General features: G+C 40.3%; 2 protein-coding genes across 2 annotated transcripts in view; both read right to left on the bottom strand.

Annotated features, from left to right (window-relative positions):
* MTMR1 (myotubularin related protein 1) overlaps positions 1-364 on the bottom strand; it is a gene marked incomplete at its 5' end in the record, with an annotated part of 40,598 nt that extends 40,234 nt beyond the window's left edge. The window contains one exon of the mRNA XM_084269220.1: positions 231-364. Within this exon, the coding sequence (XP_084125346.1) occupies positions 231-364 (134 nt within the window). The remainder of the gene's footprint in view (positions 1-230) is intronic.
* An 893-nt stretch (positions 365-1,257) lies between these two features.
* Positions 1,258-17,389, bottom strand: part of MTM1 (myotubularin 1) — a 39,676-nt gene continuing 23,544 nt past the window's right edge. Inside the window, exons 8-15 of the mRNA XM_084269135.1 lie at positions 16,995-17,144; positions 14,999-15,187; positions 11,546-11,731; positions 10,344-10,550; positions 7,602-7,694; positions 6,659-6,772; positions 6,104-6,280; positions 1,258-3,745 (exon numbers count right to left, since the gene is read on the bottom strand). Coding sequence (XP_084125261.1) covers positions 3,578-3,745; positions 6,104-6,280; positions 6,659-6,772; positions 7,602-7,694; positions 10,344-10,550; positions 11,546-11,731; positions 14,999-15,187; positions 16,995-17,144 — 1,284 coding nt within the window. The 3' untranslated portion in view covers positions 1,258-3,577. The remainder of the gene's footprint in view (positions 3,746-6,103; positions 6,281-6,658; positions 6,773-7,601; positions 7,695-10,343; positions 10,551-11,545; positions 11,732-14,998; positions 15,188-16,994; positions 17,145-17,389) is intronic.

Here is a 17,389-nt window from a genome sequence, read left to right as displayed (position 1 = left end):
AGGGCGCGGGCCGGCGGCGGGGAGGCCGCCCCGAGAGCAGGGGGCCGCGCTCCGCCGAGGCAGGGGCCGAGGGGCGGCCGCCGCCGCCTCCCGCCAGCCGGCCCCGCGGGGAGGTCAGGCCGCGGCACCCCGCCCCGCCGAGCGCGGGAAGCGGAGCCCCCTCTCCCGCCGCCGCCGCCCCCCTAGCCCCCCGCCCCCCGGGCGCGCCCTTCTCCGCCGGCCCCGCTCACCTGTCCAGCGTCTCCGTACTGGGCTGCCGCGACCCTGCTCCCGCCGCCACAGGGCCCCCCGCCCGCACGGTTCGCCGGCTCACGCCGCCGCCCTCCATCGCCGGCCCGGCAGCCGCCGCCGCCGCCCGCTCCATGTTTCCGGCCGCCGGCGGGACTCGCTGCGCCGCCGGGATGGCAGCACCCCCCGCCCCTCCGCGGCGACCCCACCGGCCCGGCGCGGCCCTGCCGCCTCGGCCCGGCCCGCTGGGGCCCCGGCGGCGGCCGAGAGCTGTCACCTGGCGGCGGGGCTTACCCACAGGCCTCCGCGCCGCCGCCAGCGCCTGCAGCGGCCCCGCGCGGCGGGGGCCGGCCCGGGCGGTGCGGCCCGGGCGGCGGCTGAGGGGGGCAGGGCCCGCGGAAAGACGGGGCAGAGGCGAGGGCTTTGGAAGCGACACGTTTATTGTTCCCCCCTCCACGCGCGAACACGGCCGAGGGAGGGTAAGCTCCCCCCTCGCCAAAGCCGCTAGCGGGGCAGAGCCCGCTGCAGCGAGGGCGGGAGGAGAGCCCCGCTGCGGGGTAAGAACCTCAAGCACCACACGAAACGCTGGGTGAGACACAAGAAATAGACTCAAGGCAGAGGTTAGACAGGCGTCACAAGGAGGTAGTATGCAAACACCTTCTAGGGTACACCCATAACGGCGATGCTGGGGGGGGGGGGGGGGGGACGACACGACAAGGCATAAGCAAATAAAGGCAGCATTCAACAACGACACTTCCCAAACAAGCAACCCAAGCCCGGCACCACCAGCAGGTTATCGCCTCAGGGCGGTGGAAGAAAGAACACAGAAACGGAAAGAGACGAGTATTTCTTAACGGCTATTGGGGGGAGTGATAGGCGGGGATGCTCACAGCCCGGCCCTGCTTTTATAGCCCCGGAGAGCCAGCCCAGGCTTCGTGCTGCTGTAGCAGCTACACGAGGGCATGGACCCAGCTGGGGGTGGCTGCAGCAGGGCAGGAGGACAGCCCAAAGCATGCCTTGGAGGGAAAAGGAAAAGGTTTCTGGCAGCTTTCCTCCGTTTGAATTCCTACATGCACAACTGGAAAGGAGTATTTTCCAGAAAGTGTTGGATTAAAAACATCCCTGAACATTTACCTGTAAAAAACAGAATCAAAACAAGGATGTTACTGGTTACTTGAAAGCAATCCAAGCCTGCAGAGAGCTGTTAGAGAGCTCCAAAGACTGACACACCACTGAACCACTAACACAAAGAATGGTATATACTCAGTGAAGTAAGTGCAGAAAGCCCCTGTTACGCTTTCCCAGATGCAACAGGTTATCAAGTAGTGTTTACACAGTAAAAAAATATTAGATTTTCTGAACTTCTCCTCCCCACTCAGATGTCATCAACGCATTCAACTCAAAACACAGAAGCTTGACATATTCTAATAAAACCAGGTTGGGTTTTTTTTTATGTAACCACAAGTAAGTAGAAGGCAAATATACCAGAGTATGCATAGATTCCAAAATGTAAAGTATATAATGAACAACTGAGTATCCTTCTTCATTTACCTGATGGGATGATTCTTATTTACGGCAACAAGTCAAGATTTTGGGACGATGTTGTTATTTTGGAAACACACACCAAAGAACACTGACGGGAGAATGAAATTTAGAGGACAATAATAAGTCATATAAATAAGGTATATTTAGAACACACATGCAGTATGCTCTGAGCTTCCCTGAAATAATAGTGCAATTCAGTGTACATACTGAATCAAACCAAGAGGCGGTATACTTTTATTCCTTTGAAAAAATACTGGTTTAAAAATATTCAGATGTCCTCTAAACCTTGACTTATTTTAAGGAACTACAGCTTTAAATTCAGTTTTCATATGCAAAATATGTACACTTTATAAACTTGCAGAATCTCTAATAAACTATATTATATATACTTACACAAAACCTTAATTTATATATAATCCTATTATATCCCGCAGATCAAAACTCACCACATGTACAATAATTTACAATGACAGAAGCCTCAAGCATCAAAATATCTCTCTTAAAATAACCATATTAGATAGAGTCCTCTACAGATTCTGAATTGCAATATTTCCTGGATTGCCTGTCATTAAACTTCTGAGAATACGTAAAACTGTAATTAAATATCAAGTCACAAGGTTTGTGCTGTCATAAGAAGTGCTTTCAACTCTTTAAAAGATACCAAAAGGAACAAATGGAAGGTTTACAAGCAGCCCCTGAAATGAAGGCCTGAAAGTAGAACTCACTGGGATTAATGATAAATGCACATGCTATATGCAAATCTTGTAACCTTAAGTCCCTTAAATACTTAATAAATTTTTTGAACAAAAGTTAAACAGTAAGCTATAAATGTGCAAGTTTTCAACCATATTAATAACTGAATTTTTTTGCCTACTTTGGTATAAAAAAGTCTTTTAAACAGGCACGTTTACTTTTAGATGACAAACACCAGCTTTTAATAGCATGGCTATTGCTGGATAGTTAAGCATTCTTTCTGTTGGTCTGTTTAATTCTATAAAATTTCTTTAGAATAATTTTATTCTTTATTAATCCAAAGAACAAATATCACCAACAGTGATCATTCATGATATACTTTAGTGCTGAACAGTTAGCCAGAACAGGACTTCTCAGAATCTAGTACAACTGTAATTTACTTTTTAAAAAAATAAAACAATTTACAATAAAAAATAGATTTAAATTTTGATATCTATTTGATATCTACTGAGCTATCTGAAGTTTTTAATTAGAAGCATATCAGTGAAATCCCTTCCATGTGTTTATTTCACAAAAGGAAAATTTGGAACTCTCAGGTAACCAGAAAATTTCACCCCTTTTCTCTGAAACCTTACATCAGAATTTATTTTCTCTCATGACCTCCACAAACGTATTCCTACCAGGAATACACACACACCCCTAATTTTACACAATGTGAATATTCCTATTGCCATTAATGTGTTTATGCACAATATGTGAGACTGAGAATGCATTTCCTTACAGGAACACAACCTACAATGTAATAAATTAAAGCATTCTTATGAAAACAATAAATCAACTTAATGTCAATTGTACCAGACTTTGCACCATAACTCTTACAGCCCTCCATAACTAGACGTTGATTAATAATGTTCCCAGTCCACAGGTTCTGAAAGGCACATAACTGAAGAGTTGCTCTTGTTTGTTTTCAGGTCCTCCTCAAATGAAGACAGTCTAAAATAATTCGTGTTAGGACAGTCTAACATAAGGCATTAAAATATTCCTCTTTATGCTATAGATCTATGTTAAGCACCACTTGCTATTAATACAGTATAGAACGAAGCCGTTTTCTTCAAAAATGTGTTTGTACTTGGGACATCATTTGTGAGGGAGATGCTGATGAGGCTGATGAATTGGGTATCTTAGAATTATTTGTGATCTGTAGTTCTTCAAGTCTCCTTATATAATCATCACGTAACGCAAGGAGCTCCATGTAACGCTGCTCCACTGGATCTGGCTGCTAGAAAGAGATCTGGATTAGTCTTACCACTTCAGACCAACTACTTCTACACAGTTAGGCTGCTGTACTATTTGTGCTTTCCTGGCACTACTCAGGATTTGTAGTTCCCAACATATGTAACAAGTTGTAGCTAAACAGCAATATTTATTTCTAACACAGAGCCCTCTGCCTTCCAGTTGTTATCATCCAAAGAGTATCTTGACAGAAAACAGTTCTTCCCACCTCAATAAAATCAACCAGCACTTCCTGGATTTTATTTTCTTATTATCTAATACTGTGTGGTGTTGAGTAGGTTTTGAATACCTTGTTCAAAGCTTTTATCTTCTTGACTTACTAAAAGGTTTCAGATTCAAGAGGTCCAATGTCTCAACAATTTCCTTAAAAACAGTGTTCAGCCAGACCAACTCTTTTAGCTACATTGATCAGACTAAGATGAAATCCATGTCTTCAGATTAAGTAACTTCCCCTAGTGATGAAGTTTACTTCAGCTTTTAATAGTAAGTTTGCAAGTTTGTGTAAACAAACAAGTGCAATAAGCGTAAAGCTTTAATGACTCTCTCAGCAAACTTAATGTGTTTAAAATCAATTGCCCAAGCTTTCAAGACTCAGAGAAAAGAGTATCCTGACTGTCTCAATTTTAAATTTAGCTTTATGAAACAAATGCAAAAGAAGGTTTATAAATGTCCAAGGCAGTTAAGGAGCTAGAAGTTGCCTTCAGCTCTATATACCAGAGAAGTTGCTGCTGTTTCACAGTTAGCTGCCTGTAATTAAATGCTCTTAGCAGTGCAGTTTCAGGAGCAAACATGAACACTGCATCTGTTCAAAACCAGCAGAACCAACGTGCTTCTGTGCACTGTTCCCCACACACCCCAGATTAGCACGGTGATGCACTCTGGAACGTGGATCAGTGATTGAATGTAGTTACTAAGATGATTAGAGACATGGGGTTAATGATGATGCTAGTGACAGACCAGGCTCTTCATTAGACTGAAATCTGATGCTGAACATGATTCTAAGTAATGGCACTAAGAAATGTCATTGAAAAACTGGTTCAGGCCACATGTCCACTAGTCAGCTGCTTAAGTCAAGACAAAACATTTATTTTGTGTGCAGAAAAAAAAAATCCCTTGCATTTTTTATATAAAAATGGTGGAAGTGAGGGACCAGTAGAAGCAGCATAGAAGATTACCACATGGGTTTGCATTTCTAATAAGAAACTTTTGCCCAAAATCTTTCCTGAATAATGGCAAAGCGCGTTTTTAAGTAGATTTATAGCTAATTTGCATGCCCTATAATCCTTCATTTTCTAAAATAAATCTTCAGCTTCACCTTTTACAAAATGCTCTCATCCTTCACAGCAAGCAACAAAAGCTTCAAAACTAGAACTTCAAATTAAAACTGGCAAGATACTTTTAAGAAAATAGAGCTAACTGTCTGGTTTTCTTGCTGCTTCTTAAATGTTGTAAATAATACAGGAGAGCAGCTGTGGAAAAGGAAGTCTATTGCTTGAAAACTCTTGATTCATTCCAGGGGCTGGATTGTGAAGACTGATTCTGTCAAAGAAATTGCTCCTCTATCTTCTCCTACTCAAAACTCCACGACTTGTGAAGAAGGACATGTCAGCCTCTGTACACTATTTTACATGCCACATCACTGAAATTTCTAGCAAGACTGTAAGAAACATCCAGTGTCCACATACCAAATGGTGAAAATGAAGCACTGAACTGGTCTATGTGTAAATCAATAAAAGCTGTTCTGGGCTTCCACTTGCACAATTTTCAATAACAGCTTTCATCCAGTGGTGTCACAGTGTTAACTGCTATATCAAGTCACATAAACCAAAATTTTTTATGTAACCTTGAAAACAAGGTTATATAAAAATATAAATCTTACCATAAGCCATCAATACAGATAGCAGTTTCTAAAAGGACCAGGTAGGTCGTCTTAATTTGTGAAAGATTTCATACACTCTCCCAGAAAAAAGCAGAAAGACTAAGCAAATGCTAAGCGTGTTTCTGATGCTAATACCCTAACTCTTCAGGGATCAGCAAGACCTATTTCTAAGTATTGTCATTCACTCTTTAGTAGCATCAAATGTCCTTAAAATATTGCTCTCCCCAGCTCTGTCCCCAGAAAAAGGGTACAGGAAAAGGGACTAGAAAGAGCTTGAGGATGACTTGACACTAAGCAGTGAAATAAGCTCAGTGTTCTGAGAAGAGCTGAGTCAAAAAAATCCCCTTTTTCCTCTTTACTAAAAACCAGCCCAGATCACAGGTATTATTCAACAAGTCAGTTATGACACAAAATCCTACGTCCAAAGTCTAAAAGCATTTTGCACCTTATAGTGAATTTACTTACTTGTTGCCGAATTCTTGGGTTCCACCTGATGTAGTAGTTGACCCAGAGCTCTAAGTGTCGCATGCTGGCTACAGGATAGAGCGCTCGGTTTAGCTCCTTGGTATAGAAAGGGTTGGTGTATTTAGATTTCTCACTGTTTATCAACGACCATAATGATAATGTTTTCTCAGTCACTTTCTAAAACAAAATTGACATAAGCACAGTAAGTATTTGCACAAAATGAGGAAATCCATTACAGAAGCCATGATTACACTCGGAAATTAATGTGTGGAATCAGAAGTAAAACTTCTGATTTACTTCAAAGCTTCATAAGGTGTATTATTCTAATAAGCAATATTAGAAATATTCCAAAGCCAGTGCTTGACAGTACTCTAGTGACTGCACAGTCTACCAAAACAGAGGGATTTACCACACAACTATTGTATAATGAGAATAAAGGTAATTCAAAACCAGTGTCATACCAGGAACATAACCGAATACAATCCAACCAAAACTTTTAATAATCATCTAGAGCCAGGACAGCAATAGAACTCAACACTCCCTGGCTTGACTAACCTCTTTCTCTCTAACAGACTCGCTGTTATACAGGAAGGTACCAAAGCGGCAGCTGTACAAGTGATCCAAGATTGTAATCAAGAACTGCTCGTTGAATTCAAAGGCTGTAGGGAACTAGAAATAGAGAAGAAATTAATGCTTGACATGCCCTGGGTTAAGAGGGTAAAGGTGGCATTTAGAAACCTGAATACCTCTACAATTTTTAGGATTCCACTGTCATGTACTTTATAGCAGACACACACGGTGTTCAACTTTCTGAAACTAGTCACTGAACTCTTCAAAATATTCTAAATGCCCTTAATTTCTAAAAAAGGATAATACACACAACTACACGTATATTTTTAATAGCAAGACAAAATGAGATATACTATCCAGAGTGTGCTGTTTATAATGTGACACTACACAGAAAAATAAGCTTCAGCTCCTAATGCTTGGCCCTAAATGACCAAGTTGGCTGTCTTGTTTCACTACTTATTGAAAATACCACATTTAAATCACAGCACTCAACAGTTCCACAGCTTCCTTTTCAAGCTTTGACAAAACAAGATTAGTGCCTGTAGTTCAAGGGACAGCTTCACAAAATGGCAAAGTGAAAGAACAGACTGTACTGAGATAGAGGGAAGCAATTCCCGTAAAAGCACTTTGCTGGGTCACGTTGCATCTCTCAATGTTTTGGAGAAGCCCATATCCCAGACACACCAGCCACGTGTGCACAGCCAACGTCACATGAAGCAACACAGCTACAGCGTGGGCACCACTTCTAGAAGTAGGTTAGAAAGATGGTGCTACGGTTTAAAAGTAAGCACACTCTTTTGACCCCAGTGTCTGTGCAGAGGGGTATGCTGACCTATTCAAATACTTTTCTTTCTTAAAAAAAAAAGTGATCTAGGTTTTTAATTTAGCAATCTCTTAACGTTACCTTCTGAAGAATGATGTAACATACCTGTTTAGACATCTGCCACACACAGTCAATAAACTGGAGAAAGATGGGTGATCTGTCTGCATCAGCATGATTTTTATCTCCGTGGCCTATTCTCTGAAAAGCAGCAATACAGCCTCCTGTTAACCAAACCAGCTTATTGTATGGCCAATAGACATTGTTCCCTATTTTGCACTAGAATATTAATGCTTCTGTAGTAGAGCAACCTGTTCTTATGATTCCAAAGTTAGTTACTGCTCCAAGGAAGAAGGATTCAGACAGAAATACTGCAAAGCTCTTCTAAAGATGTCTGAGAAAAATTTTAAAATCCTAATTGGTTCTGGTATAAAAACATGCTATTGGATGAGCAGAACTGCTAAAGCATCCATTACTTTGCAAATAATAAAGAAATATTTTGAGATATATTTACACATTTATCAAAAACCAAGTCATATACTTTGTCTTTTGTGATTAAAGCTACTGGAGAACCTAAACAAGTGTCCAGACTCTCCTCTTCCCCGTCCCTACTTGAACCTAAAGATACATCCAGTGAACCTGAGCAAGGTCAAAGAAACATTTGTGTTCTTGACAGAAAATTAAAGAACTTATTTTTGGGGGGAGCTGCTTATTCTGAGGAGTCAAAAGTAACACTCAAAGGAATCCTCCCCACAGACAAAAAAGTGGGTTTGGTGAAAGCTGTTTCCTTCCTTTTCATGTTTGATAGCTGAGAACAGATAAGAGATTCAGGGAAGAGATTCTATTAACTCCCTAATTCTGCTTGAATGTACTTGCCTGGAGGAGTAGAAAAGAGAAGCATGTATGTTAAACTAAGATGCTGTCTATCTGTCTGCAAGATAGCGGGATTAATGTCTTAAAGACATGAAAAATGATAAAACCAGTATACAATGATCTGCAAGATAGTTTAAAATAATAGAATTCAGTGCCAGGAACTAGAGGGAGATGAGCTATTATAGCTGAGCTCAGTCAACAGTAGCAAATGACTAGAAAAGCACTACAGGGAAGACAAAACACATTCGCCTCCTTGCTCTCTAGATTTCATGGTTTAAAATACATGGTGTCTGTTATTGAGGTCATAGGTGTGCTCAGCAAGGAGCAGAAGTCCTTCCACTTTCACTGTGGTTAGCTGTCTTAGGATGTCTGAGTACCTTCCGTCTGTCACTGTCTCATTTCTTACATCAGAAAGTGTTACCAGAAGGACATTCCAATAGCAAGCTGTTTATCACCCAGACAGTGCACCAAGTTCACTCTACATGGAAAAGTCAGGGTAGGGAATTCCTTTACAACACAGAAACCTATGTGATTCATTAGATAAAAGAATACAATGAGGAGCAATTAAGCAGCCTGCTATTTAGTTATTTGTAATTAAAACAGCCAAACTGCAACCCTGGTAACATGTAAACATGAATCTTGCTCTAACCCAGCCAATATAGGAAATACCCTCCTCTTCTCCAGCTGGCCACTTGAGGGGAGGCGTAACAATAGTTTCAGAGATGAGGTTCAGGAAATGGTAACTGCACGAGCTGCCTGTAACAGCTCTCACTATTACAACTCACAGTTCTATTACATATTTACCAAACCAGAGTGACTAAAATATCCTCTGCTTGCATTACCAGTTTTTACTCTACAGAACACTCCAGAAGAGAACTACCTTCACTGCAAGATAAACAGCCCATCAAAAAACTAGACTACAGCAGACATCACTCACAATCATCTCCTAAACCTCAAAGCACCTTTAGCACGCACATCAAAGACTGGTGCAGCCTATAAGGACACTTAAATGGTGAAGTGATTCATGCTGAGAAATGACAGAGACACTCTTGCAACTGTAAAATGGACATGGAATACACGCACAGGTGTATTTTTCTATTTCTTGACTTATCTAGATTACCTATTTTCCCAGTTTTAGCAATATTAGGTAACATCTTTAGATTATTCCAGTAGGGATAAATTGTCTGTGCAAGTAACTTCTACAGAAGATGTGGAAGCTTCTTACTGTGAATTAACAAAGTTCAGCATCAAAAAGTAAAAGTGTTGCAAAATCCCTGATTTATGTTTTACATGTACAAATCTCACCACTCTCCCTGCCAGCCTGTTACACTTCTCCAGACTCCTTATATAGATTTCCTGGTTAAACAGTCACCCACCAAATTTCAAGGAAGTTCCACTAAGACTCTGAAAGGTTTCCTGACACAAACATCCTTGAATTTGCATTATACAAGGGTAGGACATTAAGGATTCACTATAAATAATTTCTACCTAACCCCCTAAGCATTCAGAAGACAACCAAACAGAACTAGAGCCACCGCTACCAGTCACAGGCTCTTGAGAGCTATTAGGACAAGTTTAGAACTTTAGGGAAGAAGCATTCAAAACATCACTTAAGACACATTAGCCAGACTCATTCATCTGCCTCTCATGACATTCAAAAGAATCCAAAGTGAGAGCAGGGTAGAAGAACTTATTTTATCTTTTTCTGAAATTATTGCTCAATGACCATAGTAACCCTTGATTTTTAAAGGGTGTAAATGGCAAAATTAGTTCTCAGAGAAGGAACAGCAAAGATACCATCACCAAACAGACCCCAAATCCAAAACCTCTACTCAGATTTACCTAGAAATGTTTTAAAACCAAAATCCAAAGTAATGACAAGAATTCTCAAACCTTGACACAGTGAGTTGTCTGACACTGGAAGCTTATTAGAATGTTAGTGCTGCATGGTCCCTGAAATTATCTTCTCATTCTTACCGATGCAAATTTGTGTCCAAAGCTTATCCACTCTTTCTGCACCAGAACTTCAAAGCCTTCAATAGTTCTGTAGTAGCTGTCTAGCATCAGCATGGCCAGCGATGTTAGCTGTGCTGTCCTGTCCCAGCCATCACTGCAGTGAACCACCACAGAGCTCCTTCCTGAGGACACCTTGTCTGCCACTTGAATAGCTCCTGTCAGGACAAGCTAGCAAAGAGGAACAGACACCAAACAACACAAAGATTACTGTTATCGTTCTAACAAACATAAATTGATTTCTTTGTATCTACACAGTATCTAAATAGATACTATTTCCATTAAAAGACTCAGAGTGCATGGTGTAGTTAATTGGAAAAGAATTTTCTGGAAGATCAAGTAAATTTCATGTATAAAAATAGAGAAACAGATTGGTTCCCTAATCCCTTAGTAAGATCTAATTCATCTCACAGTGAATTCTTAAAAAATGGGGCAGACAAGAGTAACCTCAATAAACTGAAGAACATAAGCTTCTTTTTTAAAGAAAGAAAGGATTTACCACAGGATATACTCCCTAAAAACTCTGTATTTCATTTGGCTCCTTTCTTTGAATTACTGAAATATCTCAGTTCTTGGAAAAAGGAACTTGTACCCCACTATGCTTATTTTCTGAGCATTAACTTAAAATTAAAGTTTTATTCATTAGGATTCATTCCATAGTACTCTTTACTTTCACACAGCTGTTTTTGAGGCAAAAGGTGAGTAATCAGTTCAAGTATTTTATTTATGCTATAAGATGAAAATTGCTAAGGTTACAAATTAATTTACAAGATCTATTTACAAAACTATGATTCACAAAAAGCCACATACATACTGACAACTAATTACTAATCCTTCACAGTGACAATTATCAGTAGCCCTGTATTGCTAGAAACCAAAATAAACCAGTTCAACACATGTAAAAACAATCAGACTAACACCACATTCCTCTACTAAAGACTGACATTTAACTTGAGGCTGACAACACACACTGATTTTCACCTCCTGCTGCTTAGTAATGATATCCCATAACTTTAAGACTAGCTGACAAGAATGCCAACACTCAGCCATACTGGTTTTGTAGTCCAAGTAGTCCAATGGCTTCCATTCTCAAAGTCTACCAAAGAAAGCAAGCCTAATACAACAGATCTGGATCAGTTTTATTCCAAACAAACAGCAAAAGTTACCTTTATATGTTCTAACCAATGGGTTGATTCCAGACTTGACAACCAGTGTGATTCTTCCACATTAGGATAAACAATGTCCTTCAACTTCTTCAGAGATTCCCGCATGACATGAATATTGTGGATGTCCAGGAAGAAGAGTTCTGCGTTGGGATATGCATCTTCACCTTCATATCCACCCCCAGTTGCCTACAAGCAAGAGGTCTAAAATTGACTTCAGTCACATACACACTGTCGCAGCAGCTTTTCAACAGAGCTAGAAGGGACTGAAATTTATACTTTACTTCAGTTGGACAACATATCATTTCAGTTGCTTGTTTAAAATACCAGTCTCAAATATGAGCTCTGGAGGGGAACATGCTGGGGAAATACTCGAGTACTTCCCTTTGTCCAAAAGGTCACAGCTTATTAGGGAGCACATGGCCAGAACGATGAATGCAAGTTGCTCCAGCTAGCCCAGTTCCTTTCGAAACCTCAAGGGAGCAACCCTAATTGGGAAAATTAATTATTTTAGAGTAACACTAAAAGGTTGTTTGTACTGTTGGGCTTGGAGACCTTCAAATAGGACTGAACTAGCCAGGTAAAGAATAGTGTCCAGTATCGCATGAGTCAGGACTCGGGCTGCTTTGAGAATATCTTCTTTTGAGATTCATGGTAGAAACAACTTCTCCTTGTCAACTGACACTATTTTGTTAGTATTTTTTCTTCATTTATGTTCACATTTCCCACCAAGGATTTAACAAACTCATGATCCTGAGTACAAAAGAAATCAATTTACTTCCCAGACAGATTAAGGTTAAATTAAAATGTAAAGTACATCGCACAAAATAGCAATTACTCATAACATACTAGATCACCACTTCCAGAGAACAGAATTACTCATTTCTTTGTTTCTGTATGAATTGGTAAAAAATGTTATTAAAAATGCTTCTCCATTTCTTTGTATCACTAATTCAAAAGAGGGAAAATCTCAGGTTTACCAATGCAAAAGTGCTACAAAAGGAAAAATATTTCCTGTGTTTAAACTGCCTTACTAAAAATTGAACTGATAGTGAAATAGATGAAATAGTGTTTGGCCAAGTAAAATTAAAGAGTTCAGTTAAGAATAAGCTACATTTCACTTCAGAATTAAGTTCAAGAACCTTAGATTCTGCACCTAAGGGGTAAATAACTAACATTAAAGTTCACTTAAAAGTAACTTTTCCAACATTAAATTTTGTTGCTGAAAACTAAGCCTGTATTTAGATCTGTAAGAAATTAAAGGGCCAAATAAGTAGAAAGGATTTCTACTGCTGCTCTCTCAAAACATTTAAGCACCACCACAGCAGAGGATGTGCCTGGTCACCAAAGGAAGTGGAAAAACCACACATATTTTAGGACACAGCACTACTGATGAGGTTTTCCGCAGATAGCTGTAAAATCACAGCACTGCTGCTGAGACCAAACACATACCATGCCACGAATTGTGATAAATAAATGCTGCCTTCATAAGCCATTACAGTCACCAACTACACATCACACAGCAACCTTAAGTATGAGAGTGCCTCTCCCCAGTAGTGCACCTACATTTCTGTGCACCAGCACAGTATCTCTGTTCCATGCTCTCTATCCCCTGCCTCAGACATAGGGGTATTCTCAGAGCTGCCAGGCTCTGCACTCAAAGTAATCATCGTATTTTTCTTTCCTTTGAGTATTATGAAGTCCTGGTGAGGAATGATTGCAATTTTAGCACCAGGGTTGCTGCAATTCCTACTGCCTGTATGGTCTTGACCTATGTACAGTGAACACAGGAATGAGTAGCACAGCCCAAGACTTCACTTACTCTCATCTTCACAGCTATTCCAGAAAATATTTTTCAGTGCTGATCAACACTGGTATGTATTCTGCATGTCAGCTTTTGTTCCCCCATAAAAATTCAGTGTGCAGAGGAAAATGCAATTTGTAGAGTGAAATGCAAGTAATTAAGGCAGTCCCTCAAAATATAAGCCATCAGAGTAAAACTTAGCCAAACAGCCCTAGGATAGAGTCTCTGAAAGAACATGTGCTATACAAAAAAGCACCTTATTTCCTGCTTGATAAATTGTATTCTCTATCATAGAGCAGAGGGCTGTAAGGGTACAGTGTGTGCCTTAAGTCACAGAGAGCAAAACACTAACTTTATTGTCCCTCTTGAATTCTGAAGCAACTTAACATGTTATACACAAATCTCCTAAAGCTAAACAAATTTCACCATTTCATATTCCGTTCAGCACAAACATCGAAGAGGTCTCATTCCACTCAAATAGCATTCTGTTTGTGCTGAAAAACTATTAAGCTGGAATGCCTTCTCTCCCAGATAAGCACACTCAGCATTTCACTAAGATCTCAAATGCTCTTGAGCTCCTATCTCTTGTACTCTTTGCTGAGCAGACACACAACTTCACTAGTAAGTACTGAGGAGCATGTCCACTTCAGTTGTGCTGAGGGACGATCCTAGAAATGGGTGAAGTTGGTACAGTCTCAGGCAAATAAAGCATTAAACTTGCTTCTCCCTAATTAGGCTTTTCATATAAACAGGGAGCATCTCCACATCTGCTGTGCTCTCTCAACCTGTAACAATGACACAGCATGAGTGGTATGATCTGACTGAACAATCTGTTCCTCACCAGAGTTGAGGGGGGCAGATGGGAAATCCAAGCACAGGGACACCTTTTCTTCTTGAAAGGTTTGACCAGGTGATCTTTCAAAGTCCCTTCCAGCTTGGGCTGTTCTATGATTCTCATCTCATTCAGGCTTTGATCACACATTAGCAAAGGAACAGTGACTTTGTCAGATGGAAACACTACTACCACTGCACTTACCAACTACAGGTATTTAGGTAACAAAAGGTATCTAGCTATCCAAGATCACATCCATACTGCTGTTTAGAATGCAAACCCTTAGTTTAACTTATTCATCACTTTATTTGCTGGGTGCCTGGATGTCAGGTGTGGTCCATGTAATAGTTAGGAAAATCCAACCAAAGGATGTCCACCAGTAGGCCTGGCTTCATGCACAAAGCCTTTCCAGGACAGCATCTTCCCAGGGGACATGAAGAAAAGCTGTGGCCTGCACAGAGATGGCAGGTCATTCCAACAGAGGACATGCTCTACAGCTCAGCCTACATCTTCCCTGCAGTGCAGAAAGCAGTCATATCCGATGTCAGTCCCACGCTGAGATCTGTTCTTGGCTCATAACACACAGGCTAAAGTGTGTCTAGTAATCCACATGTGGCTCTGACACCTGCATATGACCCGCTTTAGGCACTCATGACCTTTCATGGCCTTGAGCCTCAGTATTTGATTATGTAAATGTACATTTGATTACATTAACTACGTTAAGATTACCACAGTTCCCAAAAACCTCCTCACACGGAAGTTCAAACTAAGTTTCCTCCCCATCTGCCTTCACAAATAAGAGTGTTTAACATCTCTTTACCTTGTTTGCCACTGCATTGACGTTGGGCCTGGCATCATAGATGGTCAGTTTTGAGATCTGCCCGTTCGCCTCCCTGATGACATCAAGGTATCTCTCATCATCTTTATTCCGCTTGCCACTCATTCCAACCAGGGGCTGACTGCAGCGCATGATGACAGCTTGAGTCTCTGGATGAATCCATGACAGAACCTAGTCACATGTCAAAACACAGTAGAATAAATCAATTTTATTTTAGAAAATCATAACCTAAAATTTTAAGTTACAACAAATAGGTAATATGAAAATTATAATTTTAAAAAATTTCTTCAAAAGATAATCCCCAGACATCTCAACTTCTTTCACTCTAGTCTCAAAAATTCATTAACAATGGTGTCTAAAACAGTACACCTCTCATTTAACTCCTATTGGAATTACACTTCCCTATATAATCCTGTGTATTTTATTCTTTTCCTACAAGTCTTGGGTTACAGAAATAATTCTGAAAAGCAAACTGGAAACAAACACAGCAATGCCTGCTGCCAGTAAGGAACAATTCAGAAGAATGAATTCATTGTAGAACTGGAGCATCTTAGTCACAAGAAAAGCTTCTCCCTTTTTTGGATAAGGAATGAAAGTTAAACCTTTCCGCAATATCTTCACTGTTTCCCCTTTTTTTTCAGACCATATTTTGTTCCTCCATCCCTCTTTACAAAAGAGATGGCGCTGGACCAGAGTGCCCTTTGTAGTTCTTCTGAGCTACAGTTCATGAGCTGCTCAGGGAACAGGTTGCAGTACAAGAGATTAAAGACAAGCACCCCAAGAAGCAGGGAAAAGTTCCAACTTCATCACTGAAGAATATTAAGAAATAATATTCTCATCCAGTCTGAAAGTTGGAGGTTACAGACTGGAAGAACTTCGGAGTTTCAAATCCACAGAAAGCATTCACTCCCGACACATAACCCAGAGTGGTGCATCTAGAACCGAGGCCCGTCAGTGTGTGTGCAGGGGAGCGTGATTAGTGACTTCCTGACAAGAACAGAATTACTCTTACCAGAGGAATGGCTCTCACTGAACAGGCATTTAAAAGTGCTGACAGGGATTCTGAGATGACAGAGAAGATACATCTCGGTTATAAGAACTAGATGCACACACTACGTCTTTTAACACATACTAGACACATTATGTGTGATACGTATGTGTGTATACGATAGATTTGTAATTACAGGCCATATAATAAATTTGTAATTATAGGCCTAGCCTGTCAGAAAATACCATATCTAATAAATATTTTTCATACTGAGTGATGTATCTGTTTGAAATTAATTGAGATTCAAAGCAGCTTTCTGATCCTGAGAACCCAGCACCTCTTCAGAGTTCACCAAATTGAAATATTAAAGTTGATTGTACTGTTATATAAATCAGTATCCTCTAGTGCTGTAAAGAGTCAATATGTAAAAATTCTCTTATCTCAAGGAGTTTTAGTTACAGAAATATACCTACAAAGTCAAATGGGTTTATCTTCAATTACATAGCCAAATTTAAAGGCTAAATTAAATTCTTGATATAAAAGATCAAGAATTCACAGAAACTAAGCAAAAGGTCATCTTTTTAAGAGCGATCATTGGAAATATATTTAAATGTCATGTGGTTTGCTTACAGGAAAACATTTGCTATCACTATTTATGTGTGTCCAGCAATAGTCAAACTGTAGAGACACCAGTTGAGGGCTCAACAGTTCATTAGAAAAAAGTAATCTGCAACATTGGCAAGCTGTTACCAGAAAATTCAAGTTAAAATCAACAAAGTTGGAATGGGTGATTATTGTGGGGCGAAAACGGAAATGTGGCTTGGCCAAGACACTAGTTTCAGGCAGTAAAAACCACCAGCCAATCAAAACTCTTTTGTTGTAACCATTTCCAAAAAAAGCATCCTCTGTGTCATGTTCAGTAAAAGCTTGTTTGGATGCATACTTACAGCTAGCAACGCTCTGGAGTCATTTTTGTCACAGAATACTCACCGGGATTCTATTTCTGGACCTAAAGGCAGCAACTTTCTTGAGATCATCATCTGTTGCGTTATATGGCACCACTAAGAGCGATGGGTATGTGTCACACAGCCCATAATGTTCATTAATAAAAGTTACTCGCCACCGTTCATTAGGGAGGCCCTGAAATGTAACACACATTTTTTCAGTGTATTTTTGATTGTACAAATAACAATTGTGCCCTTTAATTTTACACAACATTATATTATGGCCACATGGTGGCAACAACCTACCAATTTAACTGAACTAGCCTGCTGTTTCAGAGCAATACAAAACGATTGAGACCACACAAAAGAGCTCACTGCTGATGGATTCGCAGCCTTAAACTGCACAGCTGTGTCTCATGCTCTTATTTACACAAGTCTATT

This window comes from Gallinula chloropus (assembly GCF_964237585.1).
Source record: "Gallinula chloropus genome assembly, chromosome: 11".
In the NCBI taxonomy this organism is placed as follows: domain Eukaryota; kingdom Metazoa; phylum Chordata; class Aves; order Gruiformes; family Rallidae; genus Gallinula; species Gallinula chloropus.
This window is presented reverse-complemented; position numbering and strand designations above follow the sequence as displayed.